At 49.5% G+C, this 24,737-nt stretch overlaps 1 protein-coding gene across 8 annotated transcripts in view; it reads right to left on the minus strand.

The window, feature by feature from the left end:
• TCN2 (transcobalamin 2) overlaps positions 1–24,737 on the minus strand; it is a 361,155-nt gene that overhangs the window by 227,668 nt on the left and 108,750 nt on the right. For all 8 annotated transcript variants that reach the window (XM_069619162.1, XM_069619163.1, XM_069619159.1 and 5 more), the window contains exon 3: positions 17,146–17,335. In XM_069619162.1, the coding sequence (XP_069475263.1) occupies positions 17,146–17,335 (190 nt within the window). The remainder of the gene's footprint in view (positions 1–17,145; positions 17,336–24,737) is intronic.

The raw sequence follows: 24,737 nt of genomic DNA on the forward strand, positions 1-24,737 counted from the left end.
GGGTAGCTGGTCAGGAGGAATGGGAAACTAACCTTGTTGAACTTGCCCTGAAACCCCACCCTTCTAATGGCTTATTGTAAAACAGAAGTAGTAAGAAAATCTAACTTTGCCATTAGGGACTTCAAGTCCTATAATTCCCTAAATAGAGGGATGAGGAAGAGGGCTAAAAAGGTGCAATGCTGCAGGAGTGGTCAGATTGTTAAGTCAGATGACCCACACCTGAAGAAGACTGCAGGGCTTAAAAGGCCCCCTAAGGTGCAGGCCATTAAAAGGAAGAGCAAGAAGTACAATCAGTGTGATTCATGCAGGTAGCCGATGCAGAAGCTGGAGGAGGCAGAAGATGCCGGGACTACTGTTGGGCAGAAACCAGTTGCCGATCCTGAGAGGGTCTGTGTCTCCAGAAGCCTGAAGTGCAGAGATCACATAAGCGTGCCAGAGGGATGCTTGCACACTGGGGACCTGTTTTGCAGAGGCTGTGCAGCGGGAAGAGGAAGCAAGAGAAGCTCTCCTTCCCAGGAGGCTGTCTCTGGTGGCTTGCATGCACCAGATGGCCCCAGGAGCAAGAGGAGCTCCTGTTGCTGGCGGCGCGGGCGATGGCGGAACAAGAGTAGTAGTTTGTTGGGTCGCGGGACTACAGAAGCAAACGCCCTGCGAGCAGCGAGGGGAACCGACACGCACGCCTTACCCGGTGAGTTCACAAGCTGGTAATGATCCCAGAGCACTGCGCACCTGCTCGCGTGTTCAAGGCAGGAATTTACCAAGTAAGCAGCACTCATGTATGAGTGAAAGCGGTCCTAAAAGTGATTTTGAATACCAAACTATTAAAAAGCAGAGAAAGCCGCATTTGACAAAACCAAAATAACAGTAACTTTAAGTGTGTGAGTTTGTGGAGTACCCTGCAACCCAATAGGGCAATATTATTAAGAACTAATGCATAGAACCATTGCCCAAGCCAATAGAGACTACAATCAAGTTAGTTCACATCCAACAGATATTGCCAAAGGCAAAAGGGCGCTAATGAAAGGTCCATACATTGTGAAACATGTTACCCATACTTTGTACACCCTATAGCAAAAGCTGGTATAAACTCACATTGCCAAAGCCAAAGGAGAAGCAGAATAAGACTCTATCCTTGTCAGTATTTGGTTACTTGTGCTCTGGGGAAAAAAGAGTGGCAAAAAGGCTACCCTTCTGGAAAAGGTTATTCAGAAGGAGAGGAGCATTATTTGCAGTGAAGTATTAAAGAGCACCAGCGTGAATCTTGTTTTCCCTGAAGAGTTGTTAAAAGTTTGAAGCTGCAAATAATGAATACTGTGGAGCTATTGTGAACCTTTTTTCAGTTGATCTTAACCACAAAAGCACTTGGTATTTTAAAATGCTGTTTGGGCAGTGGAGTATACCTGGATGGCAAACCTTTCGTGGAGCAGGCCAGGCATGGGAGTAAACCAGGTGTGAACTGAGGTAGTAGGGCTGACATGGAAGTAAACCAGGTAGAAGTTGACGAAGTGCTATACAGTGGTCCTGACAAAGACAGTTTATGTTGTGTGAATGTCAGGATGGTAGAAGGCCTAACTTGCCCTATTATAAGGATCAAGTTACTTACCTGTAACTGTTGTTCTCCAGCATGGGTCTGGCATGGATTCAGTCCAGAAGGTCCAGGAACCAGATCTGCCTCGGCCACGCCGGTGCGACGAGGATCATCCTGCACCGGGACCTCTTGAGCTGGTTGCAGTAGCAACGGCAACGGAGGGAATGCATACAGGAACAGGCCGTCCCAAGGGAACGAGAAAGCATTGCCCATGCTCCTCGGCTGGAGAAACCTGCTGGCGAACCTCTGGCACTTGGAGTTCGTCGCCGTCGCGAACAGGTCGACCGGGGGTTTGCCCCATCGTTGAAAGAGTAGATCCACTTGATCCTGACGCAGTTCCCACTCGTGGCACGAGTGCAGCTCCCTGCTGAGCGAGTCGGCGATTGTGTTGTTTGTCCCTGCCAGATGAAAGGGTACCAGAAACATCCCCTGGGCAACGGCCCAGTGCCACAGATCCTGGGCTTCCTTGGACAGGGCTGGGGATCTTGTTCCTCCCTGCTTCCGGATGTAGAACATTGTGGTGGTGTTGTCGGTGAAGATCCTCACCACCTTGCCCTTGAGGGACGGGAGAAACGACCTGAGGGCCCAGAACACTGCTCGGAGCTCCAGTATGTTGATGTGGAGCGTCCTCTCCTCCGGGAGCCAGAGGCCTCTCGCGTGAAGATCTGTGCTGTGCGCTCCCCACCCCTCCAGGGAGGCATCCGTCGTCACCGTCACCTGGTGTGCTGGGGTCTGAAGGTCTGTGCCTGCCGTGAGATGCGCGCGGGTGCCCCACCACCGAATTGCTTGGCGGAATACCTCGTTGAGCGAGATCTTGTCCTCGAAGCTGCCCGTCGCTTGCATCCAATGGGCGTCGAGGAACTTCTGTAGAGGGCGCATCCGAAGTCTGCACAGGCGCACCAGGTAGATGCATGAGGACATCATCCCGAGAAGGGACTTGATGGACCTCACCCTGGCCACCTCCGTGGCCAGCAGACGCTGCACCTTGCCCAGGATGGCCTTCGTCCTTTCCTCCGACAGCGAGGCCAATCGCGCTACTGTATCGAGCCTGGTTCCCAGAAACAGTGCGACCTGCGACGCACCCGGGTGGGATTTGGGGAAGTTGATGGAGAATCCCAGGTCCGTGAGCAGCCGGATGGTCTTCGCTGTGTGTTCGACGTTCCCTTGTTCCTGCTCGGATGAGCCAATCGTCTAGGTAGGGATAGACGTGTATCCCCTGCAGGCGCAGCCGCGCCGCCACCGGCGCTAGGTGAATACTGTGGGCGCCGACTTCAATCCGAATGGGAGGGCCTTGAACTGGTAGTGCCGTCCCTGGACCACGAACCTGAGAAACATTTGGTGTCCGTTTAGTATGGGGATGTGAAAGTACGCATCCTCCAAATCTAACGACGATAGGAAGTCGCCTTCCTTCAGCTGGCCCAGCACATGCTGGAGGGTGACCATCCGGAACTTCTGTGCCTTGATGTATCTGTTTAGTCGACGCAGATCCAGGATTGGACGCCATCCTCCTGTCTCCTTTCTGACGAGGAAGTATCTTGAGTATACTCTGGAGCCCCGGAGCCTCTTTGGGACGAGCTCGATGGCTCCTTTCTTGAGCATCGCCCTTACCTCTAACAGCAGTTGAGGGACGTGGTTTTCCTCCCTGGCCACGGGAGGAATTCGGGGGCACTTCTTTAGAAATTCCAGAGTGTGCCTGTGGGCCAGGGCATCCAGCACCCAACGGTCGGTGGAGATGGACTCCGACACGCTGACGAACTTCGTCAGCCGGCCGCCCACCAGGTGCTTCGGTGGGGGCCCGACGCAACGGCCGATTCAGTCTTGCTTGGAAGCGGCCTTGCTGCCTTGGCCTCCCTGGCGACGACGGCGAGATCAACCTGACTTGCCTCGTCCCCTGTAAGCTTCATGCGACGAGGAGCGGGCCGCCTGACGGTACGTTGAGGAGCCGCCGCCAAATCCTTTGGAGGCACCTTGCTTGCCTCCGGAGTACCGAAAGGGCAGCCGCTGTTGCTGCAGAACTCCCAAATCACGAGCCGTCTCTGTGTCGGTCTTGATGGCCTGCAGTGACTCATCCACTGTCTTTCCAAACAGATTGTTCCCGTCGAAGGGCATGTCCAAAACCTTGGCTTGCACGTCTTGGCGGAAATCCGTCACCTTGAGCCACCCCCGCCGTCTAAGGCAAACGCTGTTGCCCAACTGGCGGAAACCGGTGTTGGCAATGTCCGTGGCTACTGTTATGGCGTGGTTTGATGCCACCTCACCTTCCTGTAGGATCGCCAGGGCCTCTGCCCTCTTGTCATCCGGTAGGAAATCCAACAGGGGGGCGATCTTGTACCACAATATCCTGTCTTAGCGGGCCACAATTGCTAGGGCGTTGGCCGCCTTAAGCGTCGTCACCGCCGACGAGATGACTCGCTGTCCCATGGCGTCCAGTTTCTTTCCCTCGCCGTCCGGTGGGGAAGTTGAAGATGAAGCCGATGCCCCCCCACCCCCTGCTTTCTTCTTGGCCATTGTCGAGACGACCGAATCCAGGGTCGGCTGTGCCCTCAGGCACAAGGGGCGGCGTCGGGGACCCGGTACTTCTTCTCGTACCGGTCCCTCTTGGAGGGCGTCGTGGACGGGTTCTTCAGAAGCGCAAGTCCCTCGTCCCAGATGTCATCTAGCAGCAGCACCGCGAGGACCGTCTTCCTCTTGGCCTCGCGCCATTGGTAGAGGAAGCCTTCCTTCTTCTGCTCTTCGGGGCAGATCTGGAAAAGCTTGAATGCCCTGGCAATCATGGCGTGGAAGGAGCCAATTTCGTCGGGCAGGGAGGCCCGAGGAATCGGTGTTGGGAGATCCGTCCCGTCATCACCACCGTCGTCATCCGTCCCCGTCATGGCCGTATCTGTTCCTGTGTCATCCCCAGGGACAGGGGACGGGGATAAAGGCTGAGAGGGCCGTGAGGGCTGAAAAGGCGGGGCCGGATTAATCCTCCTCCTCTTGTTTGGAGGGCTTCCCGACAGGCCCAGCTCTGGGTCATCCGTCGAGGGTAGAGGCAATCTCGTCCTTATCTCCGTACATAAGGATTGGATTGCCATCAAAATGGCCGCCGAATTGTCCTGCGGCTCAGGCTGCGATGGGCGCGATGGTTCCTCCATTGGAATCTCGTCGACGCCACCCTCGCTCTCGTCGTCCTCCTCGTCGGGATCCTTCCCGTGGGACCGGGCCTCCTCAATGTTCCTGTTGAGGCCCTCCAAGACTTCAACCAGCTCCTCATCGGAGGCTGTGTCTGTGTCCGCCCCCCCCCTCTTTTTCCACCGGGGTCTTCACGGGGGTCTTCTCGATGGGCTGAAAAGAGGATTCCCTCCGTGGTGGCAGGGAAACTCTGGGCCCGAGGTCGCCTCCACTGGGGTAGCCTCCACAGGCTGTGCCAGGGCTGTAGCGACTTCCTTGATAGAGGCCTTAGCCGGGTGAATCAAGGCCTTCACCACCTTGTGCGTGCCTGCGGCCTTCACCTTAGGGGTGGGGGTCACCGCCTCGCTCCCCTTCGGCTGGTTCCTTCGAGCTCCACGTGGGCCTCTCCAGAAGCTTAGCCGGGTTCTCGGATTCCCTCTTCCCCGAGCCAGAGCGTTGGCTCGTGGTTGATGGCGCCGGTGAGGATGCGCCCTGCCTGGCAGCCGAGGAGCCCGACCATTCGGCGCTCCCGGTGCCCACGGACTTGCAGTGCTTTGCCTTCTGTTGGGCCCCCGTCGCCGGGGTGCCCTCACAGGACTTAGAAGACCGCTCGGACTTCTTCTCACCTGACGGGCTCTTGCCTTCCAGCCAGTAGGCGAGACGGGTCCGACGATCCCTCATAGTCCGGTTCCAACATGCAAAACGCACAGTCCTTCTCCATGTGCGTTTAGTCTTCGTGGAGGCAGTAGAGGCATCTCGAATGCTCGTCCTCCTTGAACACATTCTGCAACTTGCATCCAGGGCAGTTCCTGAACAGCTTGGATCCGGGTATCGAGCTTCCCTTTTCCTCAGCCATGTCCACGAGGTAGGCCTCAGAAACTTCTGAAATCCTCCAAGAAGCGTAACTCGATGAAAACTTCACCCTTTAGGGGCGTAGAAAATTTTGAAACGGGTCCCCGTTGATCGGAAGTAGAAACGATGCAGCTTGAGGCTCGATTTAACTGGAAAATGAGAAAAATCTCTTTGAAAAATCGCAAAACGCAACAAAAAGCTTGAGAGCTATAGCATGAGGACTACCAACACTTGAACGTGCGGTAAAAATCTGAGGATGGCTGCCAGGGGCGGGGCTTAGGGAGAGGGCAGGCATTGGCTTGGGGCAGTATGACCCAGAGACCAGTGATTGGTTACTACTATGAAAGACAGATCAGAAATGAAACTGATACTGATTTTTTTCTTTACCGAGGATTCCCAGCCTGACGACGGGGAATATTCATGACCATGTGAATCCATGCCAGACCCCATGCTGGAGAATGTGGGATTTCCCTACTTGAATGAAACTAAGGAAAGTCTGAGTAAAGAGTTCAACTTAAAAGTCTTTCTGTGTCCAAAATCTATCGTGGTCCTCACAACTAAATGTGTAGGATGTCAATAATAAAAGAAATGGTGATTAACACAAAGTTCTGAACTTTTTCCAGCTCTTCGCTTTGTCTTCAGCTCCCCAATTTCAAGAAAGTTCCACAAAAGTCTCAAGATTACCTTTCTCAAGTTCAAAGCAATACAGTTCCACACAATCCTTGCGGTTCCCTTCCCCAAGTTCAAGGCAACACAGTTCAAAAGAAAAGGGTCTTGCGGCTCTGTCCTCAAGACAGCTTCTACAAATCATCAAGTCTCAGGGTCCCCTTCCCCAAGACTTCAACGTAGCAACTTGTACTTGTATTCGGTTTTCAAAGTTCAAAACAACTCCAGGTCAACTTGACCCTCCATCTGGATAGCATCAACAGTTCACCTACAGTTCTCCTTAGTGTGTTTCGCAATGTCTTTGGTTTTAACAATTTAGGGCTCCCTGGTATAGCCGCAGTTGTCAGACCACACAATCCACCAAACACAGGTCGTGCAACCAGAAACCCTTGGCTATTCAGCTCACACAGGTTCTTCTGCATTTTCCCTGTGTCCCAATTCACAACCACTTAGCTTCTCTTTTTCGGCCTCCTGGCTTTATGTGAAGCATTACACTCTCCTGGCTTCTCCTGATCAGCTTGTTGGCTTTGCCATAATGTGCTGCATGTCTTATGCCAATCTTTGGCCTTGCCACACTGTCCTCCATTCATATAGTTCACTTTGTGGTGATCTTATTAATTTCCCACCTTTCTGTCGCACTCTTTTACACTTGTGCTCTTTCCGTAGGTTGTTTTCTAATGAGCGCTTTCGCTTTTGACCTTCATCAGCTAACAGCTTTGCCCAAAACGTTTCACTCAACTCGGTATTCAATGTGCGTGATTTAGCTTTGCTACAAGTTTTCATTCAGTTTGGCATTCAATATGCTTTATTTAACTTTGCTTCAAGTTTAATTTTGTTTGGTATTCAATATGGTTCATTTAACTTTGCTTCAAGTTTCACTGAGCTCGGTAATCAATTTTGCTTCCTTTGGCAGTTTGTTACTCACGCGTAGCCCTTAGGAGCCCCCAGTTTCGAGTGCCATTCCCCTGCACTCACTGGTCCTCAGCGTTCCTCTCCGGTGACTCAGCCGCTTCTTTTCTGCTTCGCAGGCTGGTAGGCTGGTCTCTGCAAGCCCTGATCGCACTCCGGGTGCTTCCCAGCACACGCCAGCAGCTCCATTGCTCTGCACTGGACACGGGCATTGTCCTTTCTTCTCTCTTCCTTTTCCAGCAGCTCCAGCTGCTTTCTCCCGATCATGAAGCTCCCACACCTGTGGCAGTCTAACGCCTACCTCGTTCTTGGCTCCACAGGTTTTCTGGTACTTCTGCCGGTGTCCTGACTTCCTCTTAGGTCCCACCACGGCTTCCTCCTCAGGGGAAAGGGTCCCCTGCTGGTCACCGCCACACAGGCCTCCCTGTTGGTCTCTTTGTTGCTCCTTTAGTCTCCTCTTATACACATGCCATCCCTTGACAGGTTGCAGGTGTGAGTTTCTAATTGGACATGCCTGACCATAGTTAGAGGGACATGCCGGACCTTCACAGTACTCTGCAGGCATCTTCTTCGTCCCAGTACAAGAGTGGTGAAAGGAGTTACTGGTGTTCACTAATCCTAGTTGCCTAGTCCTCGTCTCAGTACTAGAGTGGTGAGCTGAGCTACTAGTGTTCACCACTCCTAGTTGCTCCTTCCTCTTCCCAGTACTGTCAGAGAAAAGATGTGGGACAAGGTAGGGAGATCTTATCTTTTACAAAGGTCCCTAGAGGCTGGGGGATGGTTGGGTTGGTTTTCAATAGGGGAAGAGGGATAGCATGTCTCACCCTTGCCCCTTCTCTTCTTCACCCTCTTTCTGGTGCATCTAGAGTGGGAATCTCTCTGGGTATTTCCTGGTTAGTGGGACAGGGATAGCAATACCGCATAACTACCTCTGACATACAGGGTTCTCCCTGAAAGGGAAATTTGGAATACTGTGTCTCGCCTGCGGGCATCTCATTACCAATCTCCAAGGACCCTCCAGCCAGGTGACCCTCCCTCGCTTCTCCAACACCAGTGTCAGGATCCAAAAGCTATGGCCTTTCCCTGGCCAGATGGGAAGAGGATCTGGGGGAAGTAGGAGTGAGGATACCCTCAGGTTTCTCACAGTTGCTTGTGGTTCTGAAGAAAGAACTGTGTAAAGCTGCTGTAAAGAAGTTATATTTCTTTAGAACTCCTCAGGTGAGGCAAATCATCCTGACCAAGACAATTATTGTTGCTATTGATGAACTGAGAACATTTTCTTTTTTTAAAAAAAAAAAATTTACTTTATTGATTTTACAACATATTAAACTTGTTAATTATCCTCCCCCCTATCCCTCCGGAAGGATCGACTGTCTCCTCCTTTTGTCGTGTTTCCGCCATTGCAGTTCCTTTAACTTAGGTCCAGGAGTTTAAGCCTTTGGGGGCACCATTGCACCGTGAAATCTTCTTTCAGGAAAGCCAATATCTCACCCCTGTCAGTTGCAAATGTATGCAGGGTAGTGTTCATTGCACCACCAACTCCCATAGTTTAAGTAGCCACTCATGTATCATTTGGAGGATTGGCCCCCTCCATTTGTGAGTGATGAGAGTCATTGCTGCAAGTGTCAGGACCACCCTTGCCTTTTCCCTGCCCCTATTTTCTTCCTTTGCCCCTGCCTCTTTCATGCCCAACATGACCAGCTGTGGGCTTCTACCTGCTTCTTCACGAACGCCTGAGCTTGTGTCTGCAATGCCTCCTGCCAGAATGGCTTGATCTTGGGACATTCCCACCATATGTGTGCTGCCGTCCCTTCTATTCACACTCTCGAGCACTCTCCTGGAACATCCGGGTATATGGCATGTAGGCGGGAGGGTATGTAGTGCCAACTATACAATATTTTGTACCAGGCCTCTCGGAGTTGTGAAGCCCTCGCTATTTTGGGTATCCGTCTCCAGAGTTTTTCCCACTGTTCCCTTCCAACTTCCTGTCCCAGTGTCTGCTCCCAGCGCCACATATATGGCGAACTAGCTCGGGGGGTAAGCTCCCAGTGCCTCATATATGGCCAACTCGCTTGGGGGGAAGCATCCTCCAATATTCTGTATAGGTTTGAAATGAGGGCCTTTGATCTATCCTGGGTCAATAAGAATCTTTCGAATGGGGTGACCTGCCTCATAGCTGCCTCCCAAATTTCTCCATTCATTATCCAATGACATATTTGGAAGTACCTGTGTCTCTCCCCTTCTCCTACTCCAAATGCTTGTTTACATTCTGGGAACGTGCGGTGTGAATGGGGACGGGACGGTCCTAATTCCTTGTTTCTTCACCACTTTGTCCCAGGTGTTCGGCAAAACTTTGGTTATAGCACTCTTATATAGGTGTGCCGGCCTAAGATGCTTAGGTAACCACAAGACCTCCCCAGGGTCATGTTGGGATACTGCTCTATCCATCTTAGCCCATTGTTTCTCCCCAATCCCTGAGAACCATTCTATTATCACCCGCAATTGGGCTCCTTTGTAGTAAAGTTAGAAATTAGGGAGGGCAAGCCCCCCTTCCCTTCTTGGGGCCTTGAGCAGGTGGTGGCTAATCCGTGGCCTTTTCCCTTCCCAAACAAAATCCCTGGTCACTTTTCCTAGTTCCCTAAAAAAAGGGTAGTAGTATAGTCAGCAGGATCGCCTGAAAAAGGGACAGCAATCCGGGATGTGTAAACGTTTTCACTGCTTCCATCCTTCCCAGCCAGGATACCCTGAGATTCCTCCACTTTCGAAAGTCCTTCTTTATTGCTATTAATATAGGCAGGTAGTTTGCTTCATACCACCTCCCCAACATCGGTGTGAGAGTAACCCCCAAGTATTTAATTCCCCCTGGGCTCCATAGGTAAGTTGACACCGCCTTGAGTTCCGTAATATCCTCTTGTCCCACCGTTAGATTTAGCAATTCTGACTTTTTGAAATTGATCTTTAACCTCGATACCTCCCCGAATCTGCCCAACTGGTCCCTACATGCCTCTAGTGATTCTTTGGGCTTGGTGAGAGCGAGGAGCATGTCGTCCGCGAACACTGCAACCTTGTGTTGCCTACCCCCAAATAAGATGTCCTGGATTTTCTCTGCTTCCCGTATGAGCTGCAGTAATGGCTCTAGGTAGATTGTGTACAGCAGTGGGGAGAGCGGGCATCCTCTGCTTGGTCCCCCTACCTAGGCGTATCGGACGTGACATGGAGCCGTTAATTGAAGTCTCGTTACTGGGGTCTTGTAATTGGCTTGCACCACCTTCAGAAAGTCCCTTCCCAAGCCCATTTTCTCCATTACTCTAAACAGAAAGGACCATTCCATCTGGTCGAATGCCTTCTCCGCATCCAGTGCCAGAAGCACCGCTGGTGTAGCTGTTTTGTAGACCTTCTCTACCAAGTGTGCCATCCTTCTGATATTGTCTGCCGTCTGTCTGCCTAGACCTAGAACAAATCCTGCTTGATCCTGACGATCAATGACGGGTGGTAGCCCTCTAGTCTTTTTGCCAGTATCTTATTATATATTTTAGCATCTATGTTTATAAGAGCCATGGGCCTGTATGATGAGCATTCCGTGGAGTCCATGTTGGGTTTTGGTATAAGGGTGCCGCCCGTTGCTTTAAAGGTATTATATAACAAAATCAGGTGGGGGACTAGTAGTGGTGCATATATTTTATAGAAGGCTGCCGTATAGTCATCTGGTCCTTGGCCCGTATTTAGGGGCAACTTTGCTATAGTTCTGCTAACCTCCTCCTGCGTTATTTCCCTTCCGAACAGCTCTTGTGTCCTGGGGTCTATTTTGGGGAGCTGTATTTGCTCCAAGTATTCTATTTGCAACTTGGACTGTGGGTTTTGTAACACGTAGAGGGACACGTAGTACCTGGCTAGACAGTCCTGGATTTCTTCCGTGCTGGTGTGGCGTTCTCCCTTTTCATCTTTTATTGCCATGATTGTGTTTGGGCCTTGTTAGCTTTAGCGTAGTATTTCTGTCTAACGAATAGCAGTGCTCCTTCTGCCTTCTTATTTCTAAGGACTTCCAACTGTCCTACTGCTCGTCTGCATTCTTCAATTATTGCCTTTGTGGGGGTATTATCTACCTTAAATCTTGCCTCCTCTACCTCTCTTTCCAATTGGGTCTCTAGAGCCCTCATCTGTTTCTTGCTATGAGCCTTTGCAGTTATCAGCTCTCCCCTCATGGAAGCTTTGAATGAATCCCATTGTATACTACTGCTCGTATCCAACCTTTTATTTACTTTGAAGTACATCTTAATATTATCCCCCAATGCATCTCGTATCACTAGGTCTCTGTGCAGCTCCCCCCTTTTTCCAAAGCCCTGATGTTCGTCCCTGAAGATTCATTTTCATCGTCACTATCTTGTGGTCAGCTATCCCCAATGGACCCACCTCCATCTCCTCTACTCTCTGCAGAAGGTTTGCCGACATCCATATGTAGTCAATTCTCAACTGCGATATATGGACCCTGGATAGGAATGTACATTCCTTCCTCTTCCCCCTTCACCGGCCGCCATACGAACCTTTACCCTCCTGCATTATTTAATCTTTCCTGTAGTCGGGAGATGCCACCACTCCTCCGCCCAAGCCCCCTTGGGAGGTCCTATCCAGTCCCTTCTGCCATGACAAGTTGAAGTCTCCCATCAGATTGATGCGTCCCTTCGCAAAGCCCTCAAGTATTTCCAAGAGCATACTCAAAAAGCGTTCCTGCCCCGTGTTCGGTGCATAAACCGACACCAGGGTGTAGTCCCTTCCCTTATGTCCCCCCTTGACCATTATATATCTTCCTCCCTTGTCTCTTTGTATCTCCGAAACTCTAAAGCCCAAGCTAGTTTTAATTGCTAATGATACTCTTCTTGATTTAGTCAGGCCTGACACAAGCAATATTTGGGAGAAGCCTCTGAGTTTGAGTCGCCCCTGATCCTTTTTCAACAGGTGGGTTTCCTGCAGAGCTAGGACATCTGGTTTTGTTGCTCTCGTGAATCTCTCTAGTTTTTTCTTTTGAGAGGGGCGTTGAATCCTCTCATATTATGGGTAACCCTCTTGAATGTACAATGCCGATGGGGTTGTTCTTTAGTGCCTCCCTTACATCCCCTTCTCCTGGTCCAGTCCTATTTCTTTTCCCTCCATTAGTGTTCTCGGTGTTCCCCCAGCCTTGGGCCCTGTCACTTAGGCCTCTATGTTGTGTGGTTGCTTCCCTTCCTGGATCCTCACTTTTCTTTTGACTATGGTCCCTCCATATCTAACTACTTCCTTCCCCTTCCTCCTGCCCTCCTCCTCCCCTCGTATGACAAGCCCCAACTTCGGGATATTCCCACCTCCATCTTCCCTCCCCCTCCTCATTCCCCGCCCTGCAGGCACTACCACCCTTACTGGTTCCAAAATGTTCTACTCCCTAGTGTCAGAATTCCTCTTCACTGGTTGACCCCGTAGTGTAGAAGATGAATTCTTCCCACCAATGTACCCCTCTGAATGGTACCAATCACACATACAGAGGGATCAATTAATTGAAAGATGTATGGAATTCCCGTCGAGACCCAAGTAGCTGTAGAAGGAAGGAAGCACAATTAGTATCCAAGTATACTTTTAGGCTTCAAGCAGTTACTAACACTCCTTTCCCACTAGCCTGAGCAAGGGAAGAGCTGATCTCTGAGCATGGGTCGTATTTCGTAGTAAATACTGCAAAACAAACCACCCTTCTGGTTACTACCCCTTAAGTACAAGGCTGCCAACAATACTTTAACTGTACAATAACTTCTTACCAGAGATTCCAATATTGTTGCACACGTAGACACTGACAAAGACTAGATAAACGAGGAAACCAAACTCCGTATGGTTTACACGAAATGTATCAACAGAAAGTTACCACTCCCGCGGAGCAGCCGATGCTGTCCCACGGAGCAGCGGAGGCTGTGTCGCTGGATGGAAAGCGCTCCCACGTTGCAACAGAGGCGGTCCCCCGGCGCAGCGGAGGCTGTGTCGCTGGACGGCTAACGCCTCCCACATTGCAGCAGATGCTGTCCCACGGCGCAGCGGAGGCTGTGTCGTTGAATGGCTAACGCCTCCCACGTTGCAGCGGAGGCTGTCCCACGGCGCAGCGGAGGCTGTGTCGCTGGGTGGCTAACGCTTCCCACGTTGCCGTTGCAGTACAAAGAAGTACAAGAAGTCACCTAGTAACGCAATCCTTTAAAAAAAACGGGTCGGAACCACACAGGCAGTACAGACCAAGGAGTAGGCAATTTCAAATCCAGGGACAGAAGGCGAAGGTCGAAAAAACCAGGATATCACCGAAGTACCGTAACAGACAAGGAAGATCCAAAATTCAAGGTCGGGTTCAAAAGCAGGGAGTCAAGAAACCAGGGAATCAGGAAACAAGGTCAAGAACGAAAAAGCTCCAAAAAACAATGCTTGATCAGAAGCACCGAACAAGCAGGGAGGCAGGGTTAAATAACCAGGAACACATGATCAGCGCCGTGACCCAGCACGTACGCTGCGTCTCCCTAGCAACGTATTGCCTAACTTCCATGGCAACCTCCAGCCGCCTCGGAAAGCCGGGTTTTGAAGTACTCGTTTCCTGGTTGCACGAAGTGTGCGTAGCCTGGTACGAAACCCTGCACGCATAACACCTAGTTCCCGATGCCCCTTTTAGCCGTTCTGTGTGTCCACCACACCCATTGTTTCTATCAATCCACTCTGCACCCCCTTCCCCCCACCCCCCAAGTTAGCTCGCTTTGGCTTGTAGGCCTGATTCCTCGTCTCTTCCCTTCGGGTGCAGGCCTCTCAGTGCCACCCTCCTTCTGCGTCTTTCCCCCGCTATCGACCACTCCCATGGTCTGAGCCTTGTTCTGTCTTCCTGCTCTGAGGGCACCTCCCCCAAATGGTTTCCTTCAATGTCCAGACGCAGCAAGTCTGCCGCTTCCTGCGGGGTAGTCACCCTCTTTTGCACACCTTCCTACTCAAATACTAGCCCAAAGGGAAAAGTCCATTTATATTTTATGCTTCTCCTAGCTAGTTCCTTGACGATTGGGCCCGTGTGGCGACGCTTGACTAGGGTGCTGTTTGCCAAGTCTACAGTTATAACGGGGTACAGTTTGATCTGTAACCCGTTATACATCACTGGTTCCGTGGTCCTTGCCGCCCGTAGGACTGCTTATTTTTGGCCGTAGCTGGCGAAGGGCACCAGGACATCCCGGGGCCTCGCATTGGCGCCTTTGTTTTGGCGGCCCACCCTATGGATACGGTCTAGTTCTATTACTTCTAGGGCTGGCTCTCCTAGTAGGTCCACAAAGATCCCTTGTATCATCTCTTTCAGGTCCCTGTTGTGCACCAATTCCAGCAGGAGCTTAATTCTAATGTTGATTCTCCGGGACCTGTTCTCCATATCCTCCAGTTGCAGCTCCATGTTTTGCGTTGCTATATTCAGGCGTTCTATGGTCGCCCTGTTCATTGTGGTCTCTTTATCTACCTCCTGTAGACCCCACTCCAGTAGGTCCGTACGTTCTCCCAGCTGGCCTATCTCCCGTTTCATTTCCACTAGCACTGAATTTAAGTGGGAGCGCATTAGCTGGAATTGGTCCTCGAATGTCTTGGCTAACGACTCCTAGAGTGTCTGCATTCCCCCCTCCCCCCGGAAGTCATGTCTCGTCATTGGTGCTGAGGTCTCCTTCACATCAGGGTCCTTCCTCTCTGCTGCGCGCTCTAGATTGCCCTTTCTCACGTCCCTTGATGATTCCAATGTGGGCCACAATGTGGAGACGGTACCTAGTGTTTCCCCCATTGGCGGGGGCACTTTTGGCGGTCTGCCCTTTACTTTGGATGACTTCAAAGGCTCTTTGACTGTGGACTGCCCCTCTTTTGTTAGGCCTTGCTGTTCACTGGGCTGCTTGGCTGGCTATTCCTGTGTGGCCCACTGGGTCAAACTAACGTTTAATGTGTGTGGGCCTTATCCTGGTCCTCCTACCCACATTGCTCTATTGGGGGCCGTAATTGTCCTGATTCCTGTGTCCTTGGTAGGGGGTCCTTCATGGGGGTTAGTAGATGGGGCCTGGGCCCAGACCTGCCCCAGATTCCTGGGGAAGCTGCAACTTCTCCCCTCCGTCACCCCTTGGACTAGTCTGTTAGCCCGGGCTCTGGGTCCGCCATCAGCCTTCTTTGATATATCTGCGACAGTACTTGCCTACCTCTCCATGGATGCCTGCTGCTGATGGCCTGGATGACCCTTGTCCCTACTTAGCGCACCTGTATTCCTGCCTCCTTGTCCCTTTGGGCCTTCTGCACTGGTGCCTGTTTAGTTGTTGTAGCTTTTCAGGTTGGGATGAGTTTCTGCTCTGTGTTGGGGGGTCTTTACTCGGTCCTTAGTTGCCCCCAATATCTTGTGGAGGGCTCAATATCCTCACAGGCCCTTTATCTGGGGGAAGTCGCTGCTGTTGGAGGCTCGCTTCAGGCCCGGCTCCCTTAGTTCACCGAAGCTCCTCCTTTCTTGTGCCCACCCAGTTATCTGGGTGGTCGCTTGGGGGGGGCAGATGGGGGCTTGCACCGCTCCCCCCACCTCTTGCTCCAGAAGTTTTACCACTTCCCGGGCCACTAATTGCTGGTGGCCCCCCTGCTGGAATCCTCAATGTCTGGTACTGTGCTCCCCTTCCGATATGTCATGCGCTGTGTGTTCCCTCCACCCCTCCTCTCCTCCGCCCCGCCGTGTCCCCTCTCTTACTTGTGTGTTGGTATTAGGACCGTCCGTTTTCATCAGGTTTCTCCCGCGCCTCTGCTTCCGTTGCACCGCCAAACCTCCACTAGACCCTGGGTCTGTGGGCTCCTCTCTCCTTCTTCTGCCAGGGCACTGAGAATACCCCCGCTGGCCCTCTGCTGCATACCGGTACCACAGGCCAGGATGACGGGTCCTTTCCTCACCCTGACGTTGGTTCCACTCTTGTTCACTGGGTGGGAGCCAAGCTGGCTGTTCCTTTACTGGGGGGGGATGCTCCTCCTTCACCTATGTGTCCACGCTGCCTCGCTGTGTTCCGCTGTTCCTTCTGTGGCGGTGCCGCTCCACCTTCACCTGGTAGCCAGCTTTGCCACACTGCCACCCTTCGGGGCACGGTTACTGCTCCCTGTCACCTTCAACCCTGTGGAGTTTGCCCATGCAGGGTTGTTCCCTTCCTTCCTCACTGGATTGGGCCGGGTCCCCCCCTGGTCCGCTTATCCTTTACACCATGGACAGACAATGTGTTCCATCCGTAATGACCAATTATACTATGATGGGAACTCTCAACGCAATATCTACATGTTTTTCCATGCAATATCCTGAGAGCTCCATCCTATTGCTGAAAGTTGTCTGGCGGATTGAGATTGTACACTGGAGAAGGCGCGGCTTTTGCTGAATTTTGCAATCTTGAAAATAATCCAATTTGTTAATGGTCTCCTCGGCACACTCATTTGACATAATTAGGATTTGAATATATGTTTAATTAGGATTTGAATATATGTTTACATGTGTTGTTGATGCCATTTAGTAATATGCCTTTGTCTCCATTCAATGAGGTTTCGCAATGGTTTCCGGTTTTCAATTATTGCATGAGAGAACTTCTGACTCAGTAGGGTTGCCAGGTGACTCAATGTCAGGAGGGGCCCTATGACGCAGCACTGGGCTTTCACTTCTCAGTCAGTTTCCTGCTGGGAGTTCTAGTGTTGGATCACTTCAATTGAATAAAATAGACTGATATAAAACTAAGGTAAAAGCAAAGCCCTGGAGGGAAGAAGGGCATTCTTCATGAGATCGACTCATCTGGCAACCCTACTTCTGACTATCTGAAGCCAAGTAGGAGACTCTCAGTGTGTAAGCAACGCATCATATCATGTCTGCTAAAACCAGCATTATGTACTAACATACTATATGTGATGGCAACACTGTCTACAATACACACCCATAAAACACACACACCCTCAACAAATAACAGTGGCCATACCTGCTTGTAGCCGGCTGGAAGGATAACTTGAGTCTCTGCAGGTACTCTTTCTCTTTCTCGAGGTTGTGCTCTTTGGAAAGACGAAGCCCCACGTAAATGCTGGGGTTTAGAGTTTCTGAAGTGTCAACGGATGCCCTCAGTAGCTTCAGGTTCAGAGATGTGATCAGACGGGTATGGGTCTCTGGAATTTCTTAATGAACAGGAAGAAAGTAGGATGATTAATCTCAGATGTCATATTAGATCAATGTTACATTAGATCAATAGACAGCACTTGTGGTAGTAAGACGCAAGTAATTGGACTTTTCCGTGGATAAATAACTTTAGAATGTTGTACTAGTAATTTATGCACAATAGCTCATAGCAGACTATAAAGGAGGCCCCACGGTTGAAGAACCAAACAGCAGACAGACAAAGTGAGTCAATAATAAAATCCTATGGGGGCAATTCACAAAGAAAAGCAGCACTTAATCCACTTTACATGAGCAATTCACATATGAGTAAAATGTACCTGAACGACAAAAGGAAATACAAGAGTAACTTATTTAAAATGTCATTGAACCTTTGTGTAAGTTGCACTTCTACTTACATTTGTGAATTATGTGCATTTTACTCATATGGAAGATTGCACATCCATGTTAAGATGGATTTCCAAAAATCAACCCTGGTGGAAAGATTTTGGGAGGCAACCATATCTATGGTAAACTGGGAAGATACTAATAGGTTATCCAGAACCCAATCAAGGTAAGGTAGTTGAGCAGTCAAGGCTTAGTCTCAGGAAAGTTGTGCGAGTGGTCTAGTGCTACAATGAGTCCATACAGATCAACACCATAAATTAAAGTTAGACAGCAAGTATATAAAAAATACAGTTATTTGTTAGGCCTTTATTTACACACTGAGCATATAAAAATCACAAGTAAGTATTGCCACACAAAAGTATACATAACACATATACGCATTCAACATTAGGAGAATAGAATTGCATATGAATGAATTACCAATGCAATACAGGCGAGTAGTCAGATGCAAGGAAAAATAGGCAGAACTCTTCAGTACCGACACAAGAACATCTTGCATCAATCTTAATAAGTCCAACCCTGTTATGGATAGGGCTTTGTGCCCAAAAGTCATATGTTCCAAAATATAGCTTCTTCAGTTAAGTTTGTTTAGAAAAGATGTAGTGGACCGTGGTGGTAATTACAGCAAAATTCCAAAGTTATACAAAAAGTGTGATAACATTTAGGCAGCAAGTACTCAATCAAGCACGCTAGGTAAGGCCTATGGAAGGATCCTTAACCCAGGTTCCACCACCAAAGGTTAGGTCAGAGTGAGTTAGGACCAGCACCTTGCATCCAATGTAACCCTATAGAGAACAGGGAGGGGGCAGAAACAGGTATGTTAACTTACTCCCCTGACTCAGATTCTCCCAGAGACCACTGCAGGTGATCCGGAATCTGTAGGTGACTTGTGGCACAAGCTGAAGATATGCAAAGATCCATGGCTCTGCTCGGAATGATGACAACTGCAGCAAGGTAGCCCAGGAGCGAGCTGATGAGTCCACCAGCTGGTCCAGACCCACTTACGAAGGCTCAGCCGGTATATATCCTTGAGCAGGGGTCAAGACTGTTTGTTCCCAATGGCTCAAGGGTCGAAGCACCAACTAAGGCCTTCTTGAGATCAGGCAGAGAAGCAGGGCTTCACTGAGGCATCACTGGGGTTGATGCTGATCAGCTGCAGGAGTCGTCCTCAGGTCATCAGCGGGCTGCACTTCTTCGTGGAAGTCTTGGTTCCAATGGTAATCTGAAGAACAGTTGCAGGAATCCCCCCGCTATCCAAGTTTCGGGCTGGGAGCCAGAGGCGTAGACATAGTAGGGCCTGAGCGGACAAGGACCACGCTAAATCTGTAAATTTCCACTCAGCAGTGCTGTGTGGGCACTATGTGAGGGGTCAGTAATGCAAGGCGGACAACTGCTTGCAGGTTTCTCAAAATATGCCATTTAATTAAGGTAATTATATAAAGAAAATACCTTGCTTGCCCTACTCTACAGAGGAATTCCCTGCCTAGTCTAACAGCTAAGGGAACATTCTCTAGCATGTGATAACTGGCCCTCACACTAAACAACAAACATATACAGACAATATATAACACAATAAAGTAAACAATATTGACACAATGGGCCTCATCACACGTTGTGCGGTATCCCAGCGGTATTATTGCCGGGCTACCACCTGTGCTAATAGCGTTACCGCCACCCGGCGCTATTGGTTGGGCAGTAATGGGTATTTCCCATTCCCCATTGGGTTCATTGGACCCAATGGGGCATTTTTGGTGAAATTAGCATGCGCTAATAGCGCCACGCTAATTACGCCCGAAAATTGGTTGTTAAGTTGGTGCATTTACCCTCAGTTTACAGAAAAATTCCTGTTTTGCCCTACAGCTATGATGGGAGTAGTAATAACGAAAACACAGCCCTAGTCAGTCTCTGTCAAATCAAAATGGCCTATACTAAGAAAACCTAATGCCTGCCCTAACTCTTATACAAAAAGTGTGTGAAGGGAAATGTGTATGCAAAGAAAAATCAGTGTTATCACATAAAGGAACAAAATGGCAGCGTCAGCTATCCTCCCTATGAAGGACAGCATGGAGTAAGGCAGTCCCTGTAGACAGGATGACACACTCTGGCTCAGGTTCTCAAAATAAAGGCAATTCAAAACATGGATCGAGGTCTGCCTGGCCGTCCACGTTAAAGTCACTTTTCCAGCATTCCACAAGTTCTTTCACAGTTCAACAAAAAGTTCACGTAGGTCTCCCTCTGTCGAGCTCGGACCTCTCAAAAGTAACAAAGGTTCATGAAGGTCTCCCTCAGTCAGGCTCGGACCTCTCAAAGCAACAAAAGTTCACACATGTCTCCCTCATTCGGACTTGGACCTCCCAATCACAGCACTTGCAGGGGTTCCCTTCCCCAAGCTTACTTCATAATCTTTAGGGGTTCCCTTCCGCTAAATTATCACACTTCCGGTCAGCCTCAGTCGGGCTCTGACCTTTTCCTGGTGTCGAAGACTTTTGAATGTGTGAGGTTTTTACTATAGTCCTCCGCAGTACCACTGCGACTTTCCCATCAGCTCTGCCTCTTGTGTTATTTACCCCAGTGTCTCTTGGTCTGGGTAGTTCAGTATCATAAGCACAAAAGTTCAACATTCACCTTTTCACTTCCCCTTTTACGGGGTTAATCTTGACCATTATGCATTTTAGAGTTAATTCACTTTGTTGCTTTGTAACAAAGCCTTTCACCTTTCACTGAAACTTTCGAGTGGGCTACTTCCTTTCGCCGGACCACTCTGCTACTCTGTATCACTGGCTTCATAGTTATCAGTAATTTAAAGTTCACCACAGGTCTGCTTTCCTTCGTGTCTCATCCACACTTGTGCAGCCTTCAATTGTGAGATATACTGTTGCAACTCCAATCTTTCCTTAACACACACCAGTTTTTCGTGTTGCTTGGCAGTCTGTGTGCAGTCCTTTGTTGTTTTGGCGGTTTTTATTCACGAGTCAAGGTTAAAACCATTGGCTTAGCCTCGCCTACCCAACTCTGTCGTTCACCCGGGAGGGGCGCTGGCGTCCTTGAAACACAATGCAGTCTTCTTGTTTGCGGTTTGCCTTTCTCTGCGTATCCTTCACGCTTCTTTGGAGACAACAAACTGCTCTCGTCCCTGCGTCGGTCGTTCTGCTCCAGTAGGTCGCCTTCGCCCAGAAGTTCTGCTCCTTCTCGTGTTCCACCTTGCTCAGAGTTGTATCTATGTTCCGCCTTTTATACATGTGGGGAGAGCTAATGAATATCAGATCTATGTGATTAAAGTCAAGTGCCTGACTTTGCCTGACCCGATTAGCGAGACATGTCTAATAGGATACTCAGGTGTGAGTCTGTCTTTCCCCAGAGCGCACTGTCTGTGTTCGTGTAGGAAAGGGGGGGGGGATTGATGTCTCAAGATATCCCACCTGGTGGGATGGGGCATGGGTATAGGAAATGGGGGGGGGAATACTCACCCAGGTGATCCTCCCACATTGGTCCACCACCAGCAACTGGAGCCAAAAGCGATGGCTGTGTCCTGGCCACCTGGATGACAAGTCCTTGAGGACTAGCGGGTGAGAACCCTTTGGTTTCTCACACAGTCTCTTTGCCTCTCCTGTCTGCCACAATAACAACCTGATTTTACCTGCAAGAGTCACTTCTCTCTGGCTTCCACAGCCTTTGGCGCCACAGGTTGTGTCTTCTTTCAGAATATTATCCACAGGCAATTATGTCCCCTTCCCCTGCTTTACTCAGACCTTTCTGTTAGTTATGAGTCCCAAGAAATTGCCCAAAAGCTTTGATGCCACTCTCTCAGCTTCAGGTAATACTGGTACACTTGTATTTTAGGCCACTTGAGTGTTAACAACTTCACAGTGCAGTTGGATGCCTCTTTAACTCTTGGAAAGGTTGGTTTCACTATAAAAAGGGGTTGCGTCTTGGCTTGGGTAATGCCCGTTCTTCTCTTCAACAGTTTAAACTCTTTACTTCGTAGAAATGGAAAGAATGTCACTTCTGGATACAATATAGGATTCAGTCTCTTAGTTGAAAACACAATTAGGCACACACAACCTCCTTTTGATGTAGTTTTCAGACTTTATACCTTGTAACTCGGGTATTGTCAATATCAGGTATTTGGTAATAGTTTAGAGAGTGTTCCCTCTTCTAAATTAGGAACACGCAACCACTCTGTTAAACAGCAACGGTCTTTAAATAGTTCAACAAGAGTTCAATGACTTTAGCGCTCAGCAAATGTAAGGTCTTTCACAGTATAAGAAAGTGGTACATTTTCTTTGTGAACAATACTTTGAATATAACAAACAGCTTCTGCTAGCATAAAGTCATACGCAACTCAATAACGAGTTGGAAACAGTTACCGGCCAGGCTCGTGCAAAGTGTTAGAATGACATGTTTCATTCACCGGCTTCTTAGACACTTGCTTTGCGGGATGCACTGCTTTCCCAATTTCGCCTTCCATTTCTGCTGCTTCTGGCTTGCTGGGGACCCTCCCCCTGCTCATCCATGGGTGTCTCCGGTCCAGCCACTCGAATTGAGGGTTCCTTTTTCTCCCGAGACCCTTGGCTTGCCTCTTGCTTCTGGTCTCAGTCTCCTGCACATCCACAGCTCTGCAATAAGGCTCACATGGGGAAAATCTAGTCTCCTGCACAGCTTCTACTACGCAGCCTCTGCACTTCAGATTTTGGGACGACAGGACTCACTGAGAACTTGCAGGTGAAATCTGCTGTCTCCACATTCTGGTGTCCCTCTTGTGTTCTCACTTCATTGTGATTTGCCAGCCTTGTGCTTCTTCTCTACTTCTACTACTACAGCCTGCCTTCCAGCTCTCGTTCCAGCTCCTTCTACTCATCCTTTCCTGAGGGGGGCCTTTTATGCCTCCCAGGTACAGTAACTATTTTCAGGTGTGGGCTGTTAAGCTCAATTGCTTGACTACTACAATGGCCACTAGGCTTAATTGCCTGACTGCTACATCTGCATGCCTCTTGAGCCCTTTTCCTCGTCTAAGTACCTCTGGGATTCTGGGACTTGTAGTCCCCCTCAACAAAACAATTTCTTCTGACGTTGGAGTTGTTTTTTAAGGGTAGATTTAATTTCCCTGAACTCAGTAAAGGGAAGTGTTATGTTGTGACCTTCTGTGTGTGTGTGGGTCTGGCAAGGGAAGGAGATGTGTTATGTAGTGACTGTCTGTGTCATGCTGTCATGATGTGAGTCTGTGTTTTCACATGTAAGGTTGCCGTGTGAATGATGGAATGTTGATCTGAGGGTTCCATACTGAGGCAGGCAGTTAGAGCTCCCCTTCCTAGGTGATGGGGCCGGTGCTGATTCAGTCCATACTCTCATATATATATATCCTTATGTAACTGTGTCTTAAGTTCCTGTAATAAACCTGATAAGTAATTCAAGTAAGCCTGCAAAGTCACTTCGTAACATTGGTGACGAGTCGGTCTTTAAAGAAGAATCTGCGCACAAGAAGAAGAAGTTGATGTCTGAAGGAGCCTGCTGCGGGGGGTGTAGGAGAGAGGAGGACAAAGTGGTGGTCAGCACTGCCCCCACAATACAAGTAAGAGACCCATCACCCAGGGTTATGGAGGGGAAGAGCAAGGAAGTCCCACTTCATGAGGAATCAGCAAAAGTGGGAGGACCCATGGGGTTAAAGTAGGAAGCAGTATGAAGATGAAGTAACCCCAGGTAGAATTAAGCCAAGCTTTTTATAGTGGGAAAGTCTGGTTGAGAGGTTCCTCTCATGTTCCACAGCTGCTGTAGGTGTGCCAAAATGAAGGAAGAAGCAGCTAAGGGCAATTGACTTGTGGAGAAAAAGGGGCGAGGTAATGGGACATTGCAGTGTTTTGACAGCCCCACCAAGCAATGCGAGTATCATTAAGCAGTGAAGTGGACTGTGCCAGTAAGCCCTTATGAGAGCGGCATGCCCTGCAAAGTAACTCTCAGGTGGAGGTCAAATAAATCTGCTTAACAGAAAGGTGTCTGAACCAAAACCACAGTAAATCGTTTGTTCCCCAGGGGAGTTAAACGGGGAAGCAGCACGTGGGATAGAAGAAACAGAAGTATGCATAGGGGTGAATGGAGAAAGAACTATGCTACGTGGGTTTGGTTTAAGGACTTGTGTGCCAAAGTGAAATGGTGCTGTTACGTCGTCTCACCCGTGGGATGTGACCGTTGGGTAGCAGGATCTCAGAGACCCTGCACTACAAGTAAGTGACTAATGACGTCACACTAGCCTCACAGGGTCTTGGCGAAGGTATGGAACGAATATTTCAGCGTTGCATTTGTGGTGCGTAGTGCGTTAGCAGTTGATACGCTTTGCAGAGCGGAGGTTGAGAAAAGAACCTCTAGGAACTAACGTATCACGTGACAGTGCTACATAGCGGCATCCGGAGAGCAACGGATGCAAATCGCTACTGCGGGGATGAGTGAGCAATGAAGAGCCATCCATGGGGAGTATTGCGAGAGGACGGCTCGACATGGTCCGGAAAGGGAATAAAGTCCTCGTCGTTTCGATACACTGCGATTGTATCTTGGCGAGATTTGAAGATCAGGGAGTGTTGTGGAACTGCTGTGCATTTGCGTGACACGCCGCAAGAAAGTAGTTGGGCCGTCGCCGCGTGGTGAGGTCTGGCAGCATATTAAATGGAGTCTAGAAAGCATGGAGCGCCATAACAAGTGACGCAGCATCCTGCAAAAGAATCAAGAGTTTATAGACCTGCATGGTAAAGCATTGCAGACTAGCGGCCCATGGTCGATATGCAGTGTTGTGAAGACGCATTGGAGCGTTTCGTGGTCCACGGCAAAAGAATTAAAGAAGGACAACGCAAGTAAAGTCAAGATGATGATGATATGTATCCTTTTTATTAAGTGAACTGCGGGTAAGATGCTGTGAGATAGCTGAAAGCGGTGTGCAGTCATAATGTCGAAAATAAAAAGTCGAATGGCAAAAAAGTCGAAAAAAAAATGTCGAAATAAAAAGTCGAATCTATTATTTTTTTATTTATA

The sequence above is a fragment of the Ambystoma mexicanum genome, chromosome 10 (genome assembly GCF_040938575.1).
Source record: "Ambystoma mexicanum isolate Mex_15411 chromosome 10, UKY_AmexF1_1, whole genome shotgun sequence".
NCBI lineage: Eukaryota > Metazoa > Chordata > Amphibia > Caudata > Ambystomatidae > Ambystoma > Ambystoma mexicanum.